Source organism: Peromyscus eremicus, chromosome 12 (assembly GCF_949786415.1).
Source record: "Peromyscus eremicus chromosome 12, PerEre_H2_v1, whole genome shotgun sequence".
NCBI lineage: Eukaryota > Metazoa > Chordata > Mammalia > Rodentia > Cricetidae > Peromyscus > Peromyscus eremicus.
In genome coordinates, this window is record NC_081428.1 from 69,293,380 (window position 1) to 69,308,243 (window position 14,864).

Below are 14,864 nucleotides of genomic sequence, written 5' to 3' on the forward strand. Positions count from 1 at the left end.
GAAGGAAGGCGGACCATAGAGGGAGAAAAGGAGGTAGAGAACATGAGGGGAAGAGGGAGCGAACTCTAGTGCTTGACTCTCTGTACAGCCTGGCCCGAGAATTCAGAGCTGCCATGAAGGTGGGGCACGCCCAGGCTTGTCATGTGATCAGGCATATGCACCCAGGATTTCCCACCAGAAGCTTTCCAGCACACCTGGCCGAGGCTCCCTCACTTGGCGTTTCTCCTACAGGAAAGCAGCTCAACGTTCTGCCCAAAGGTATCAGGAATGATGGTGTTGGATATTTAATCATTTACTCCATCCTTTTTCAAGCCAGATTTGGTTTGTATCAATAGGAAATGTGATTAGTAAATGCAACATTCATTTTGCTCAACTGACTCTAAATTTCAGATACAAATGGCCTGGATTTCATACCATATTTTAATATTTCCTTTTCCTTTACCCTTTGATGATTTATTCTTTAACTATGCTAAAAAAATTTATGCAAAGGCACAAAGCAGGGTTATATTTCTGGCTTTCGGCAAAAAAGTTCGAGTTTAGTGAAATTACATTGATTTTTAAAAAGTGGTCATTTTTGCCTTTGTCACGAGCTGCTTGCTGCTCCTCACTTGGAGACGCTGCCTGCTTCAGGCTTCAGAGAGTTGTCAGGGCTGTCCTACCCATTTCACAGCTCAGTGGTACTCCTTCCTCTCAGGGCTTCCGGGTGACTCCCAAGAGTCTCTTCCTCGTCATTCTGCCTCCTCCATCCCAGAGTCCACCCAGCACATGCACAATTCTGATCTGCCTGGTAAGGACAGACTGGACCAGCGGTTCTCCACCTGTGGGATGTGACCTCTTGTAGGGAGTCAAAGGGCCCATTCACAGGGGTCACATACCAGATAGTTACATTACAATCCACAGTAGTACCAAAATTATAGTTACGAAGTACAACAAAGTAATTTTTAGTTGGGGGTCCCCAAAACATGAGGAACTGTATTAAAGGGTTGCAGCATTAGAAACGTGGAGGACCACTGGAGTAGACAATGAAAAATAAAGAGATGGCCTGATGTCCTCTGTTAGAAAAACTCCTAGGAAGCTTGCCTGGCCATCATTCAGTGGCCTCATATTAAAGGAACGATCCTCAGGAGCTTAACACACAAGGCCTACCTGAAGTCAAAAGAGAACCGATTTCACAACTGCGCATTACTGAGCCTTTTTAACCTTCTTTTATTAAAAAAGTAAAAACAGTAAAAGTGCAGTAGGTAAGTTAGGGCGAATCGTCTTTGGTCCAATTTTTCTGAGTCTCAGTTTTCTGCACAGTGAAAGATCAGGGTCGAAATAGAGTCCACATACACTTCCAGTGTGGCTAAAGGTCTGAGGCAGGTGAAGGCATCACACAGAGAGGTCCTAATGAACCCAGATGCTCTCTGGCACTATTCCTGAGAGGAGCTCTCTCTCCTCAGCATCCACGTTTCTTGATTAGCATGAGCAACTCAATCCTATCCGATTCTGGCGGAAAGGGTCCAGTTCCATAAAAAGTAGAGATTCTGGATAAAAAGAAAACATAATAACAAACAAACAAACAAACAAACAAATAAAGAAGAGAGGAAGGGAGGGAGGGAGGGAGGGAGGGAGGGAAAGCAAGCCAGCCACTAATGAATCCGGGAGGACAGGTAAGCAGAATCCAAATCTTGAAAGATTGCCAAATCTATGCAAGTAGGATTCTTTCTTGATAAGTGCATCAAAATCTCTGGTATAAGCGATTAAGACAGAAAAGACATCCTTAGCTCACAGTGTCAGTTTTCGGCTCATCTCCTTAAGAGAGTGTCAGAGCAGAAGTTGGGCAAAGAAAATGCCAGTACCAACTGGCTCTTTCTTCCTCCTTTCACCCCACCTGCCTGTCTATCCTAGGCACCTGAGCATGCTGCTGCCTGCATCCTAAGGGCCACTCCCACTTAGTCCTCTCTAGAAAAGTCTGCACATTCTCCTGGGGGGATCGGCTTTCCCAGTCTTTCACTGGCACCTGGGCAGATGGCTGTCCCCCATCATTGTACTCCATTGTCCTCCACTGACTGGTTCACCCTCTCCCTCATTCTATCCCTGTGCACTGCAAGCTCAGAGGATCTGGCATCACCCTTCTTTCCTGTGCCTGTGATGGCTTTCATTCCGACCGGAGAACTTAGCTCATCCTTTTAGCTTTGGTCCAAATGCCATTTCTTCCAAGACTCTCCCTAAGTAGGCTCCTTCAATCAGTAACTCCGGATGCCACAGGGCTCCAAAAGTGTCACCAAAGCAAATTCAGTCAAGGAGCTGGACTTGGAGAAGGAAAACAGAGTCAAGATGACTAGACAATACATCATAAGAATATTTATATGAATCAGTGCAAGGATCACTGACTGTGACTGTCTTACTGCCTCTCTGCAATAAATAAATTATTACTAAAAATATGAGCTTAAAGAGAGAAGTAATTTTACCATTTTCTGAGTCCAACCCTGGCACCAAAAAATCGTTAGATATTCTAATTTTTTAATAAAATTGAGCCCTTCTGTTTTAATGGTCACATGTGTTTATGTTTATGAAAGCTCATGAAATAAAAATCGGGCAAAGTACTTGATGGCTGTCACTTTTGTTATCTGTGGAAGGAGAATCACATCAGCTACTGAACACGGTAATGAGATAACATGGGTCAATCCATATAAGCTCTTAGCACTGGATCTGACAAAAATAATCAATATCGGCAGTTATTAATCCGTAGGGCTGTAAAACATTTAAAAGGTTGTCTATCATTTAAAATCTTAGGCCCTATTTTTAGTCTAAGCCCAGCAGAGGATGCGAACAATTTGTTATCAAATCGGAGTGGCATTTTATAATAAAAAGCACCTCCACATCTATCACCACACTGGAGGGCACAATTTGTCTTCTACTTTGAAATTCAAAGTCAAGTAGACAACACACGGAGTTACAGCAAGTGCTGGAAACAGAAGACGAGAAGGAGAAGGGGAACATTGGGGAACGCCCCCGGGAAGTGGGGATCACAGATGGTGACATCGGAGTGTTGTGGCCTTCCCCACTTATCAGGAGACACTATTACAACATGGCCATGATGCCTGTACAATCCACTTTCAGGAGCAGTGATTTTCAAACCAAGACTTGCTCATTCTTTCCTTAGAAAAACATTTTTCAGTAAGAACTTGCTGGATTTAAGTCACTCTGTGCTGTGTAGCAGTCAAAATGACAAACCAAACAAAAAAACCACCTGGCTCTTACGATACATTTTAGGGGCAAAGAAGAAAGGATAAATGATTAAAACACATAACCAGGGGGTTAGGGGGAGGGTTCAGACAGTGATGTGTTTCTCCCACATGCCTGAGGACAGCAGTTAGAGAACCAGCACCCATGTGCAAGCAGGGCGTTTGAGAGGACTTGGAAAGCCACTACAGGAAAGAAGGATCCCTGGGGGCTTGGTGGCTATCCGTTCTAGCAAAGTCTGCAAGGCCCAGGACCCAGCGAGAGACCATCTCAAAAAGCCATGAGGATGTCACCTGAAGAACACCACCCAAAGTTGACCTCTGGCTTGCACATACACGAACACATACACAAACATGCACACACATATTTGCATATATACACACAAACATATGACATATATACACACACACATATATATATATATAAACGCCACACATATACACATATATGAGTAAACTGTGTTTAGGGATGATAAACATTACAGGGTAAGTCTTGGCAGGGCACTTTTGGTGGCGTGATGAGGAAGTCTTTTACTAAGTACCATTTGACTGCTGTCCTATAGGATGTAAAACAGGAACCCTGGAGATATCTGTTGAAACCATTCTAAGTAGATGGAGGCAAAGTCAAGGCCTGTATTCAGGAGCAGGGCTGAATGTAACATGACTGATGAGGACTGGAGTGACAGATGGTAGGTGAGACCTTGAACGCTGTAAGTGGACAAAGAGACTTGCAAGCACAGTTCGGTTTTGTTTGCTTTTCTTCCCTCCCAGGATGCTGTTAGAGGGGCCTCACCAGTACACCAGGACAGCAGTGAGACTGCACGGCTTCTAGAGAATCACTGTGGAGAAGAACAGGATGAGACACACAAACCCCAAAGTAACAAAGCAATAGGAATCATCTATAAGTCAGGCGACATGTGACGGGGCAAGGCCAGCCCATGGGCACTCAAGAACACAGCAGTCACAGATTTTATGTATAGTTCTAGGGAAACACAAAAGAATATACCATGAGAAAAAGAATAGTAAATCATGGCTTCGCGTTTCAGGCCTGAGTTTCTGGGAAATCAACAGTTCTGAAGAACTGAGAACTGTGCATGGGAGGAGCACGCTTGACTGGGAAGAAGAGTGGAAGTAATATTTTCATACTGACCCTGGAGTATGAAAGAAGCTTCCCCATGACAGCCCAGGGGTAGAACATCTCAGGTTAGCCACAGCTAAAGGAAGAAAAACTACAATGATATAGGGCCGGGAAATTCACTTTAGAGACTAAAATAGACTGCATCCAAGCGAAGATTAATCTGTTATGATACAAAGTAGGATTTCAGGTGTAGACCAGACTGAGAACAGAATTGTAATTAAAAAAGAGGACATTCATTTAAAATATACATTACAAACCCATGTAAACAACTCACGAATCCGTGACAATCAATAAATACCATTTCACTTATGATTGCTTTATTGATTTGCGCAGAAGTGTCTGGCTCGTGAGAGGTACTAGTTGTGTCCGAGATAAATAAAGAAGGAGAGCACATGCCTGCTTCCTGCTCGGCAAGAACAGGCCTTTCTACTTGAAAGTCACACAACAGGAGTCACAGCAAATAGAAAAGCCCAGCACTTGGGAGGCAGAGGCAGGAGGATCAGAAGTTTGAAACCTATCTGAGCTACGTAGAATAATCTCACCCCAAACTAGTCAATTTCAAAGGTTTTCAAAAAACCTTTCAAAAATCCAGAGAGGCTGAGACCCCGGCACATTTCTTACTTGGATGGCACCAGGCTTGTAGAACAGGCTGGTTGTCCGTTTGGCAAGTCCAGCAGTCCCCCGCAATGTGGACCATCACTAGGTAATTGCACTGCTAGATATGTAGGCAGGAGAGCTGGACAGACATGCCCAGAAATACAAACAGAGAGCAGGGAAACCTCAAACGCCAGCAACTCCTTCGAGGATAAACACGCTCTGGCAAACCTGTGAGGTACTATTCAGTGATAAAAAAGGAACAGACTACTTATCTACATTAAAAATGGATGGAATTTGAAAATACCAGGCTAATGATACAGCTATATAAGACAATGTATGATTCCATGTAAAGAATCGGTATATACATTGATGGTAACAGATTAGTTACTATCTGCAGCTGTGAGGCTTGGGAAGATACTGCAAAAGATACAGGGTTTCTTTAAGGGGTGGGGACTAGACAGAGACTGTGATGATAACACAACCCTGTTCTCTCTCTCCTCTCTCTCTCTCCCTCTCTCTCTCTCTCTCTCTCTCTCTCTCTCTCTCTCTCTCTCTCACACACACACACACACACACACACACACACACACATACACACATACACAAACACAAGTTAAAAATACTTCAAATGCAAATGACCTCAAGAAAGATATTATATATTAAATATGCTCAATAAGCACATATCATAGCAAAAAAATAAAGTGATGCCATGAAAAATTCCAGAGAATAAGCTAATCATTTGAGACCAGGGTGAATGGCCAAGCTTCACCTAGATAGAAAAACTGAACAGTAGTATTTCATTAGGCTTGAGGGAACAGGGTAGACTCTAGGAACCATTCTCAAGCAGTGGATTAACCTTTCACTTAAATTTTTTATTAGATTTATTCATTTTATTTTATATGTGAGTGCTTTGCCTGCATGTATGTATGTGATACATGCATGATTGATTCCCATGATCATCAGAAGAGGGCATCAGATTCCCATGAACTGGAGTTATAGAGGGTTAGGAACTGCCCCTTGGGTACTGGGGATCCATTTCTGGTCTCCCACAAGAGGAACAAGTGCTCTTAACCTCCCAGTCACCCCTCCAGCCCATATTTTTCACTGAACTGAGGTAGGCAGACATCAGAACAAGCACTCTTACCCAGTGAGCCATCTAACTTGGCTCCAAGTCATTGTGTTTTTGATAAAGGATCAGGGACCATCCTCTGGAAGGGACAAACAAATCCTCGTCTGAGCTACTTAGGTCATCAGATTCCCATGACACCTCATTTTCCCTGACACCATGGACATTATGTAGACAAGTGAGGATGGCTGTACTTAATGCTATTAACAAAACAAGGCTAAGGAGAGCGTTAGCCCATAGCCACAGTAGCATGGTCATTTTCCATCTTCTCAAGGCAGCTTTCTAGGAATAATTCTTAGGGACCCCTTATTCATTGTCCTTGCAGGGACTCCCTGCACCAGCTGTCTCCTAGATAACTGTGAACATGTTTGTCTTATGGATGGTGGGTTAGCAGGGTTTCCTCAGGTTAAAAACTGTAAGCGACTTGTATTATAGTCCAGATGTTGACAGCCCTCTAAAGACCGCTCATTATATGTTTGGTACCTAGTTTGATGCTACTTGGAGGTAAGAGAACTGTTAAAAGCTGGGGCCTCCTGGGGGAGAAGGGGGAGTCTTTCAGTCATTAGAGGCATGCCTCTGAAGGGTATTATCAAGCCCAAGTCTCCTTCCCTTCTCTCTCCCTCAGGTCCTGGCCAGGAAGTGATCAAACTTTGTTCTGGAAGCATCTCTCTGCCAAGATGCTTCACATGCCAGAGTAAACTTTCAAAATACCTAGACAAAAATCAGGATTTTCTCATTAAGTTGATAATCTTTGATATTTTTACTATGATGGAATTCTAAGACATTATCTAGGGTAATTCTATCCAAACTGATGTTAAAGAATCCATGTATGAAGCCTGAAGAATAATGAATGGAGAACACTAAGAGCCTGACACACACTTCACCCTTTCACATCTCAATAACCCATAGACGCATAACAGCAGAGATAAAAACACGCCTGGTATTTATAAAGACTGAATGAAAAATAGCAGGACCTATTATCTTGATTTTAGATTTAGGGTATAGTTTCACCTCCTTAAATCTTGACAGAATATTGGGTTTCTAAATGTTAGGTCCCAGAAATACATTGTTAAAAATAAGTGTATAAACCACCAGGCCCAAGGAATATTTTATGTTTGGACAACTGTACAATGAGCTAATTACATAAACAAAGACATCCAGGAACTGAGGCAAACCTCGCAGTGGAAAGAACGCTGGGCAGGCCTTGGGGAGTGACTTCACATCTTTCTTCTTGTATTCAGGGTTGGCAAGATAATAGAAAAGCTAACTCTGAACATGCTCACTGTATGTGAACATGCTTAGTACACTTTATATAGTGTGCTTTTTAAAAGTTACATGCTATTTTATACAGTTCAATGTTATTTTAAGTAAGTGCCAGAAAAAAAAGAGCCATATTTTCTAAAGAACATTCCTTAAATTCCAAGGAGGAAATGGAGCACACACACCATATTTATTGGCTAAGAGTATTTATAAAAGTTGGATTTTCCATCTTCCAGAAAATCAAAGATCTAGAATAACAAGTAAATCTTTATTTTTGGAACAATGGCACTTTTGGAATTATACTAGCTAAAACAGCTTACTTAACTGGGCACGGAGGCTCCTGCCTATGAATCCTGGCACTTGGGACTTCAGCAAGTTCAAGGCCAGCCTGGGCTACACATTGAGACCTTATGTTAGCCATCCATCTTTGTCCTCCCCACCACCCAAAAAGTTTTCTTCTACTGCAGGAAAAATCCTAATATTGTATTCTTGAATTATTTAGCTTGTAGATTCACCACTGATCAATAAAGGAAACATTTCTGTTTTCTAGGAAGAGAGCAACCACAGACTTGCCTTTGAAATTGGGAGGCATTAGGGCTTGCCTTGGCCAGAAAGGCAACAGATTCCAAAGGTGCACATCCCTAAGTCAGGGATTTACTTTGCTATAAAGTTAAAATGAAGCAAAAACGATAAAATCAATAACTTGACATATGTTTTTACTGTGAACACAAAAAAATCACATTGTTATAATGTGATGTTGCAATTATTTGGATTTTTAAATAACATTAGAGATGTGAATTATTAGGCATTGTAACACAAAAAGTTTAGATGAAAAATAATATTCGCAACCCATTCTCAGGGCACTGGCACAGGGCTCTGGATAATAACATTTAATATGAAGGGGAGGCCATGGGCAGAGTTAGAATTACAAAGGAGCTACCATTCTTTCCAGAGCAGCAGTTAGAACGGCCGTTCTTAGGCTGGAGAGCCTCCCTGGAGTTTACACTTCCATTACCAATCATGTTTTTATGTACTTACCTACAACAAATCAGCAAGCCAACACAAAGGAAACCAGGAAAATGAAGGACAGGGATAAAATGACAGAAACAACAGTTTTATAGCCTCATCGATGCCCCCTCTGCCCATCACCTGGATCTCATGCTTCTTCATCACCCAACATCTACTTTTCCTTGTTCAAGTTACATTACAATTAGAATGGTAAACTTTCGATGCCACCTAACACAAGAAGAAGAAACAGGAGCGGCCAGCACATGTATTAAACCTGAGTTTAATACACAAGAACAATGTCCATTTAAACCACAATGAGAGAGGACAAAATGCCGTAAGAGTGGCTAACCCAGAGGGTTGATGACAAGGTACTGTAAGAGTCTGAAACTTCTGGACCGCTCGCACAAACCTCGGCAGAGTGCAAAGCAGAACCCACGGAAAAACACTTCAAAATTTTCTTTTCTTTTTTTTTCTTTCTTTCTTTTTTTTTTTTTTTACCACCAGTGCTAGAGACAAAATTCAGGGCCTGGAGCACAATGGGCCTGGTCTCTACCACTGAGTTAAACTCAGATCCTAGTATACACAAACGATTTTAAGGATGCAGGTGAGAAATAAACAAAGGAACTCCTTAAAATTGTTTCTGTGTGCTAGGACCTGAGTAGTTTTGTATTCTCTTCTGGGCCCCTGGGAAGAATATTATTAAGGTTGGTCCTTAATAATATTCGAGACTGCTTAAGCTGGGGCCCTGCCATCAAAATACCCAAAGATGCCAAGATTCAGGAAATCACTACCCTGAGAACATAGAGAAAATCTTCAAAACATTTGACTTTGGGGCTCTCCAGGAACTTGACATGTGACATAGGCAACTGATTCACAAATGAGCAAGAGAAAAGCTTGGACCTGAGTTCACCTAATGTTCATGGTCATGTAGGGTCACAAAGTGTTCTTCAAGAGTAGTTACCAATATCACTGCCACTGGCCTCAAGTTACTGTTTCCATTCTCGTCATCATGCGGTATCAGATGCTAGCAGCAGAGCTCAGACACATATCCAAGCCCACCTTTCTGCCTGCCCTGAATGCTTCCTTACTGTTTCTCTGTTCCTAGGAAGGGGAGGCATCTAACACAGGATTTCCAGAAAGACGACTCTTTAACACACCAGCAATTCCTTGCAGTACACTCAATCCATGTCACTGTAAGAAGCTAACGACATTTCCACATTTTGCTACTGCTGGAATGTACAGAATGGTACTATGCCATTCTCAAATGTTTTCTTAATCTTTCTAGAAATTACAGGTCTGGGAATTCCTTTGACACTTCTTCTTTCCTGAGCTATTATGTAACCCCCAAGCTCCAAATCTAAAGGAAAAAAAGAACAGTTCGTTGCACTCTGGTAAAGAAACCGTCTGTGTTAGATGCACTGAGGGACAGGCTGACATTCTTTAAGGCCAAATCATCCTGGACGGCATTCCAAGGGCGCTTTAATAGAACATAATTTTAGAATTTAACGTTAAGTGTAACACTGGGGAAAAAATGCTACCACTTTTCTTGGGTACATGGCACCGGTGTCCTCACACACTCTGGCAAACAGCTGTCCCCATACCAGGACGAGGCTGATCTAGATCGTTCTATGACAAGAAAATGGATGCTAAAGTCACTTCATCACAGTTTGAGAATCATGATGCCTCCAAGACGCTGCCCTGGCATCCAGCAAGCTGGGCCACCTTACCTGAATACTACAAGAAACACATAGCTCCCTTCAGAAAAAAAGTCAACACATAGAAATACAGAGTTTATTAAAGCTAGTTTGTATAAACCAGCCCAGAAGAAAAGACCCCAGTGTATCTTCAAGAGGACTTCCAGGGAGAGGGAATGTTTTCTCTTTACAAAGGCTTGCTTAGTACAGTGTTTCTCAAGGAACTCTCCTCAGGTGGCACAGGGAGCATAGTGCAGTCTCCTGACGCATGTGCAAACTCACTGCTGGGCACAGCGTGAGGACACAAATATAACCCTGATGGCACACGTTCCCACTCTCTCTTTCTTTACACCTTTATTTCCTTATCTTTCTCCTCTGCTCTTCTATTATGTAGGGAAATTAAAGCCCCTGGTCTCAAATACAGGGGAGGAAAGGGGAAAAAAAAACCTAATAGGTTAAATGTCAAATGTTCTGAAATCCTCCATGTAATGAAAGCTCACTGTTTAAAGATACAAGGGCATCTTTTCCATTAGTACCTAAATAAATAGAAACACATGAAAGTCAATGGAGACGCTGAATAGCCCTCCCTTGGCAATTATTCATGGTGTGGAAATATCCAACTCCCTGTAATCACTCACTAATTAGAGAAGATGACATTCTCCTTTACCATGGTTGAAAATGTGACAAAGAAGTCAAGAGTTTCTCTTCAAACTGATTATAAAAGATGTCAAGAATGAACTCAGATAAGAATTAGGAACTCATTCCTGAGGGCAGAATTCGCATCCTTAAGCCAAATAGACTCAATGCAGGAAGAACAAAGGCTTCTATGCACAGGTGCCATTGGATTGGGCAGTGCTCTGCTCGGGGAGCATCTGCAAAGGGCCCGCTCTTCATCAATGATACCCCATCCTACAGACAGAAGATGCCACAGCGCTTCACCTCCCCACAGCACAGACAGACGGCTAAGTACCAACCTTGAACCACTCTCCTCCACAACTGCAGTGGAAAGTACATGACTGGGTTTTCATTTTGAATTTGTGAATTGAATGTGATGGGAAAATACACGATGCTGTTGAAAAACATATATTTCAATTTCTTAAAAAGGGACATGCAATCCACTGACACTCCGAATCAGTAGTGATGTAATTAGTCGTTTTGAGCCATTGTCTTCTTCAAATAAGGAGGAAACAAAAGTTTTTCACCCTCTGTTGAGCTATATCCAAAGTTTCAAATTCTGAACTGTGATTTATAACATACAGGGTCAAAACATGCCTTGCTTATAGATATACCTCTGTCTTCTCTGATTCTTCAGTGGTGGAATAGCACCCTAAAAGGATTCTGACATTACCTCTTCCTCTGAGTAATGTCACTTAGCTATCCAGTAAGCCTCTGTATATTAGGTGCCGAGTGATAGACAACAGAAATCAACCTTACGTGTCATGCTCATACAGGTGGACATACATACAAATGCATGTACTCTACATGCACACACAAATCATCCCTTAAAAAAGGGAGGTTTTGTGTTTGCTTTTTTTTTTTTTTTGTTTTTTTCGAGACAGGGTTTCTCTGTGTAGCTTTGCGCCTTACCTGGAACTCACTTGGTAGCCCAGGCTGGCCTCGAACTCACAGAGATCCGCCTGGCTCTGCCTCCCGAGTGCTGGGATTAAAGGCGTGCGCCACCACCGCCCGGCCTTGTGTTTGCTTTTAAATAAGGTTTAAACTGCACAGCAAAGTTGTCTGGTCCCAGCCTTTCTAAACATCACAGTAGATTCTTCATATATCGAGGTCTCAACTCTTGGTCTCTCTTGCTACACATGAAACTTGAAATTTTTGGTGGTCTGGTGGCCTGTCTCCCTTGGCCTTTGCCCCCTGGTGCCAGGGTTGTAGGAGGGCCACCACGCACACCTAGCTTTTAAGTAGGTTTGAAGAGTCAAAATGTGGTCCTCACACTTAATGCTCTTTACACTTGACCCACAAAGCTGCCTCCCCAGCCCATGAAGAGCTTTCCTTTTTATCAGGAGGTTTCCGTCGTATTCTAAAAGCCACTTCACCTTTTATTATGGCAGCCTTAGGAAAACGATCAAGGTTAGCCCACTTTGACATAAGGGTCAAAGGGGAGGCTTGCAGATTCCTCCAGCATATCACAGGCCCCACTTGGAAAGCAACATACACCTTTAAGGAATCTGATACTTGCTTGGAGCACAATGATATAAGTTAAGAGCCATCTTCATGTAAGAGCAATGAGCTGGTGCTAGCACATAGCAGATAGGGCTCTTTTTTTCCCTCCGAAGTTGAATATGAGAATGATCTACTGTGAAACTGGCAATCGGATCAAAGTGTGGAAATGACAGAAATACAATCTAAACCTCTCCTTGACCCACGACTTCAAATTCCCACTCAGCTTCAAGACAAAGGTGCTGGAATCCTGGCATGTTCTCAGTTCTCACTGAAGAGAAAGGAGGGCATGGTTCTAACCCAGAGACTGAAAGCTGGTTCAGTTTCTTCATTTCACCCCCTTCATAGTAGTGCTCACTGGTTCTTTTCATGATGGGAGGGAACATGTGTTGTCCCAGGTCTAAGGGGAAACCCGAGTTATGATGAGTAGGGAGTACAGTATTATAACTTATGTAGTCAGAAGTGGGAACTGGGTCTACTGAATTTAAAAGGAATCTATATACAGTATTATTAACTCTAACAATAATAGAAGAGAACCATCATTCACAACGGATTTTCAATTTTTTTTTTTTTTTAATTTTTATTTTCAAGACAGGGCTTCTCTGTTTAGTCCTTGCTATTCTGGAACTCACTTTGTAGACCAGGCTGGTCTCGAACTTAATGGAGTTAAAGACTGAAAGGTAAGATTCTTCCCAGAGAATATGTGATCTGAAAAACAAGGGCCAATGACAGGCCCTATGCTCTAGGCTTCTTCTGGAAGGAAAGTAGACCATAGCTGCAGGTATACCCGTATCTGCAGGCCTTGGCTACTTGTTTGACCCTTGCAGTCACTGTGGTACCAATGTTGCTTGAACTCTTACCACCTTAACATGGGCTTTGCCTGTCAGTAGCTCAAATGATTGCCCTGGACACCTCTCACCTAGACATCCGGGAATCCCTTGTCCCTGACAAACCATGAGATATTGCAATCGCATCCAGGTTCTGTGCAAGGGCAACATGTTTGAAGACACTTCTGCACTATCCAGAAAGGATGCTGTAATGCACAGAATGTAATCGCTGGAAGATGAATTATTATTTTTTTTGTTACCTCTCCCAGATCAGATTTTCCTGACATACTGTGTTCATTCAGCTTTTGGGGAAGATAATCCTTCATTACTGAGCAATTAGTGGCACTGGATGTTAAGCAGGAACTATACTGGTACTGTGCAAACAGGACCTTTTCTGCTTCACTGTTTTTCTCCGGGGTGGCACCTGCTAATAGGAAGAGGAGCACACGCGCATCTGTCTTTAGTGCTGCTCTCTAGGGAAGGTAGATTAAGGCAGGTATTTCCCTTTTCCTATTGCTAGGTTAGTCAATTTCTTACCTTTGGCTGCACTGGTGGTGCACAGGGAGCTGACACAGGGTCTGTGATATAGGTCTTCTTAGGACCACTGGCTGGATACATCCCAGAGGGGTTCTGATTCCCAGCTCCAGGAGCAGCATACCCTGGTTCCCGCTTCCAGGTATTCGGGTGAACTTGTTGTCCATAAGAAGGATCTGCATCATTTCTGGCCCCGTAGCCAGGCCCTGCTGCATAATAGGGTTCATAATATCGTCCTTGGTTGGAGGTATACCCATATCCCGGCTCAGGCTGATGTCCCGGGGGTGGGATATATGCATGGTCGGTACCAGCACGAGCTGAGGGAGGAGGACCCTGTCCCGACAGAGGAATTGGCTGGGTGTTATAGCCATGAGGCCCTGGACCATACATCTGTCCAGCAGATGGGCCAGCCATGTAATGTGGGCTGGGCTGGGCTGACTTCACTTGCACGTTGAAGGTGGGCCTGGAAGGTGTAGAGGCTGTCGTGTAGGAGGCCGGAACTGGCTGAGGCTGTGGTTTGAGAGTTCCAATGGGAGCCACTGGGATGGGTGCGGCCTGGGGTGCAGGCTGTGGTTTCACGGCCGACTTCTTGGTGGCCGTCAGAGGGGGCTGGTTGGGAATGACCATTCTCTTATGTCCTGTGACAGGAGTGGCGGCTGAAGGAGTGGCTGTAACACTAGTAGAGCCCTGAAATGGAAGAGAAACGTGATGAGGATGATCAGCAATACAAGAAGATAATACACACATAGATGGGCAACCGGGAGTGTGGCGAACTATTTTGTATCAAGGTGTAATACACAAGTAAGGCATGGTCCCTCCCTTAAGGAGCTCACTAGCTGAGACATCAGTCATTGTGCACAGCACCAGTGACCAACTGAAGAAAAAAAACGAAAGGAGCAAATGCTTTAACAGTAGTGTCAAAAAGAACAGGACACCAGGAATAAGCTGAACTACTTACTGACTGAAAATGAAAACCGTGATGAGAATGATTACATAAATAAAGTTTTAACAATTTGGGTCTGGAGTGATGCCTGTCAAAATGTCGAAATAGATCAGTTACCTATTTCAAACGCAGATGGAAACAGAAAAGGCCACAAACAGCCAAACCAGTCTTGGAAAGGAGGAGCAAAGATAAAATTCATCACATTGTTGATTTCAAAATATTTGCCAAATTTTAATAAAACAATGTCGCAACAACATAGAGAGAGACATAAGTTGGAAGGAACAGGAGAGGTAGTCTGGAAGTGACCAAACACATATAAAGTTCACTTATTTTCT

General features: G+C 43.0%; 1 protein-coding gene across 1 annotated transcript in view; it reads right to left on the bottom strand.

The window, feature by feature from the left end:
• Lpp (LIM domain containing preferred translocation partner in lipoma) overlaps positions 1–14,864 on the bottom strand; it is a 547,833-nt gene that overhangs the window by 205,776 nt on the left and 327,193 nt on the right. The window contains exon 7 of the mRNA XM_059277236.1: positions 13,590–14,273. Coding sequence (XP_059133219.1) covers positions 13,590–14,273 — 684 coding nt within the window. The remainder of the gene's footprint in view (positions 1–13,589; positions 14,274–14,864) is intronic.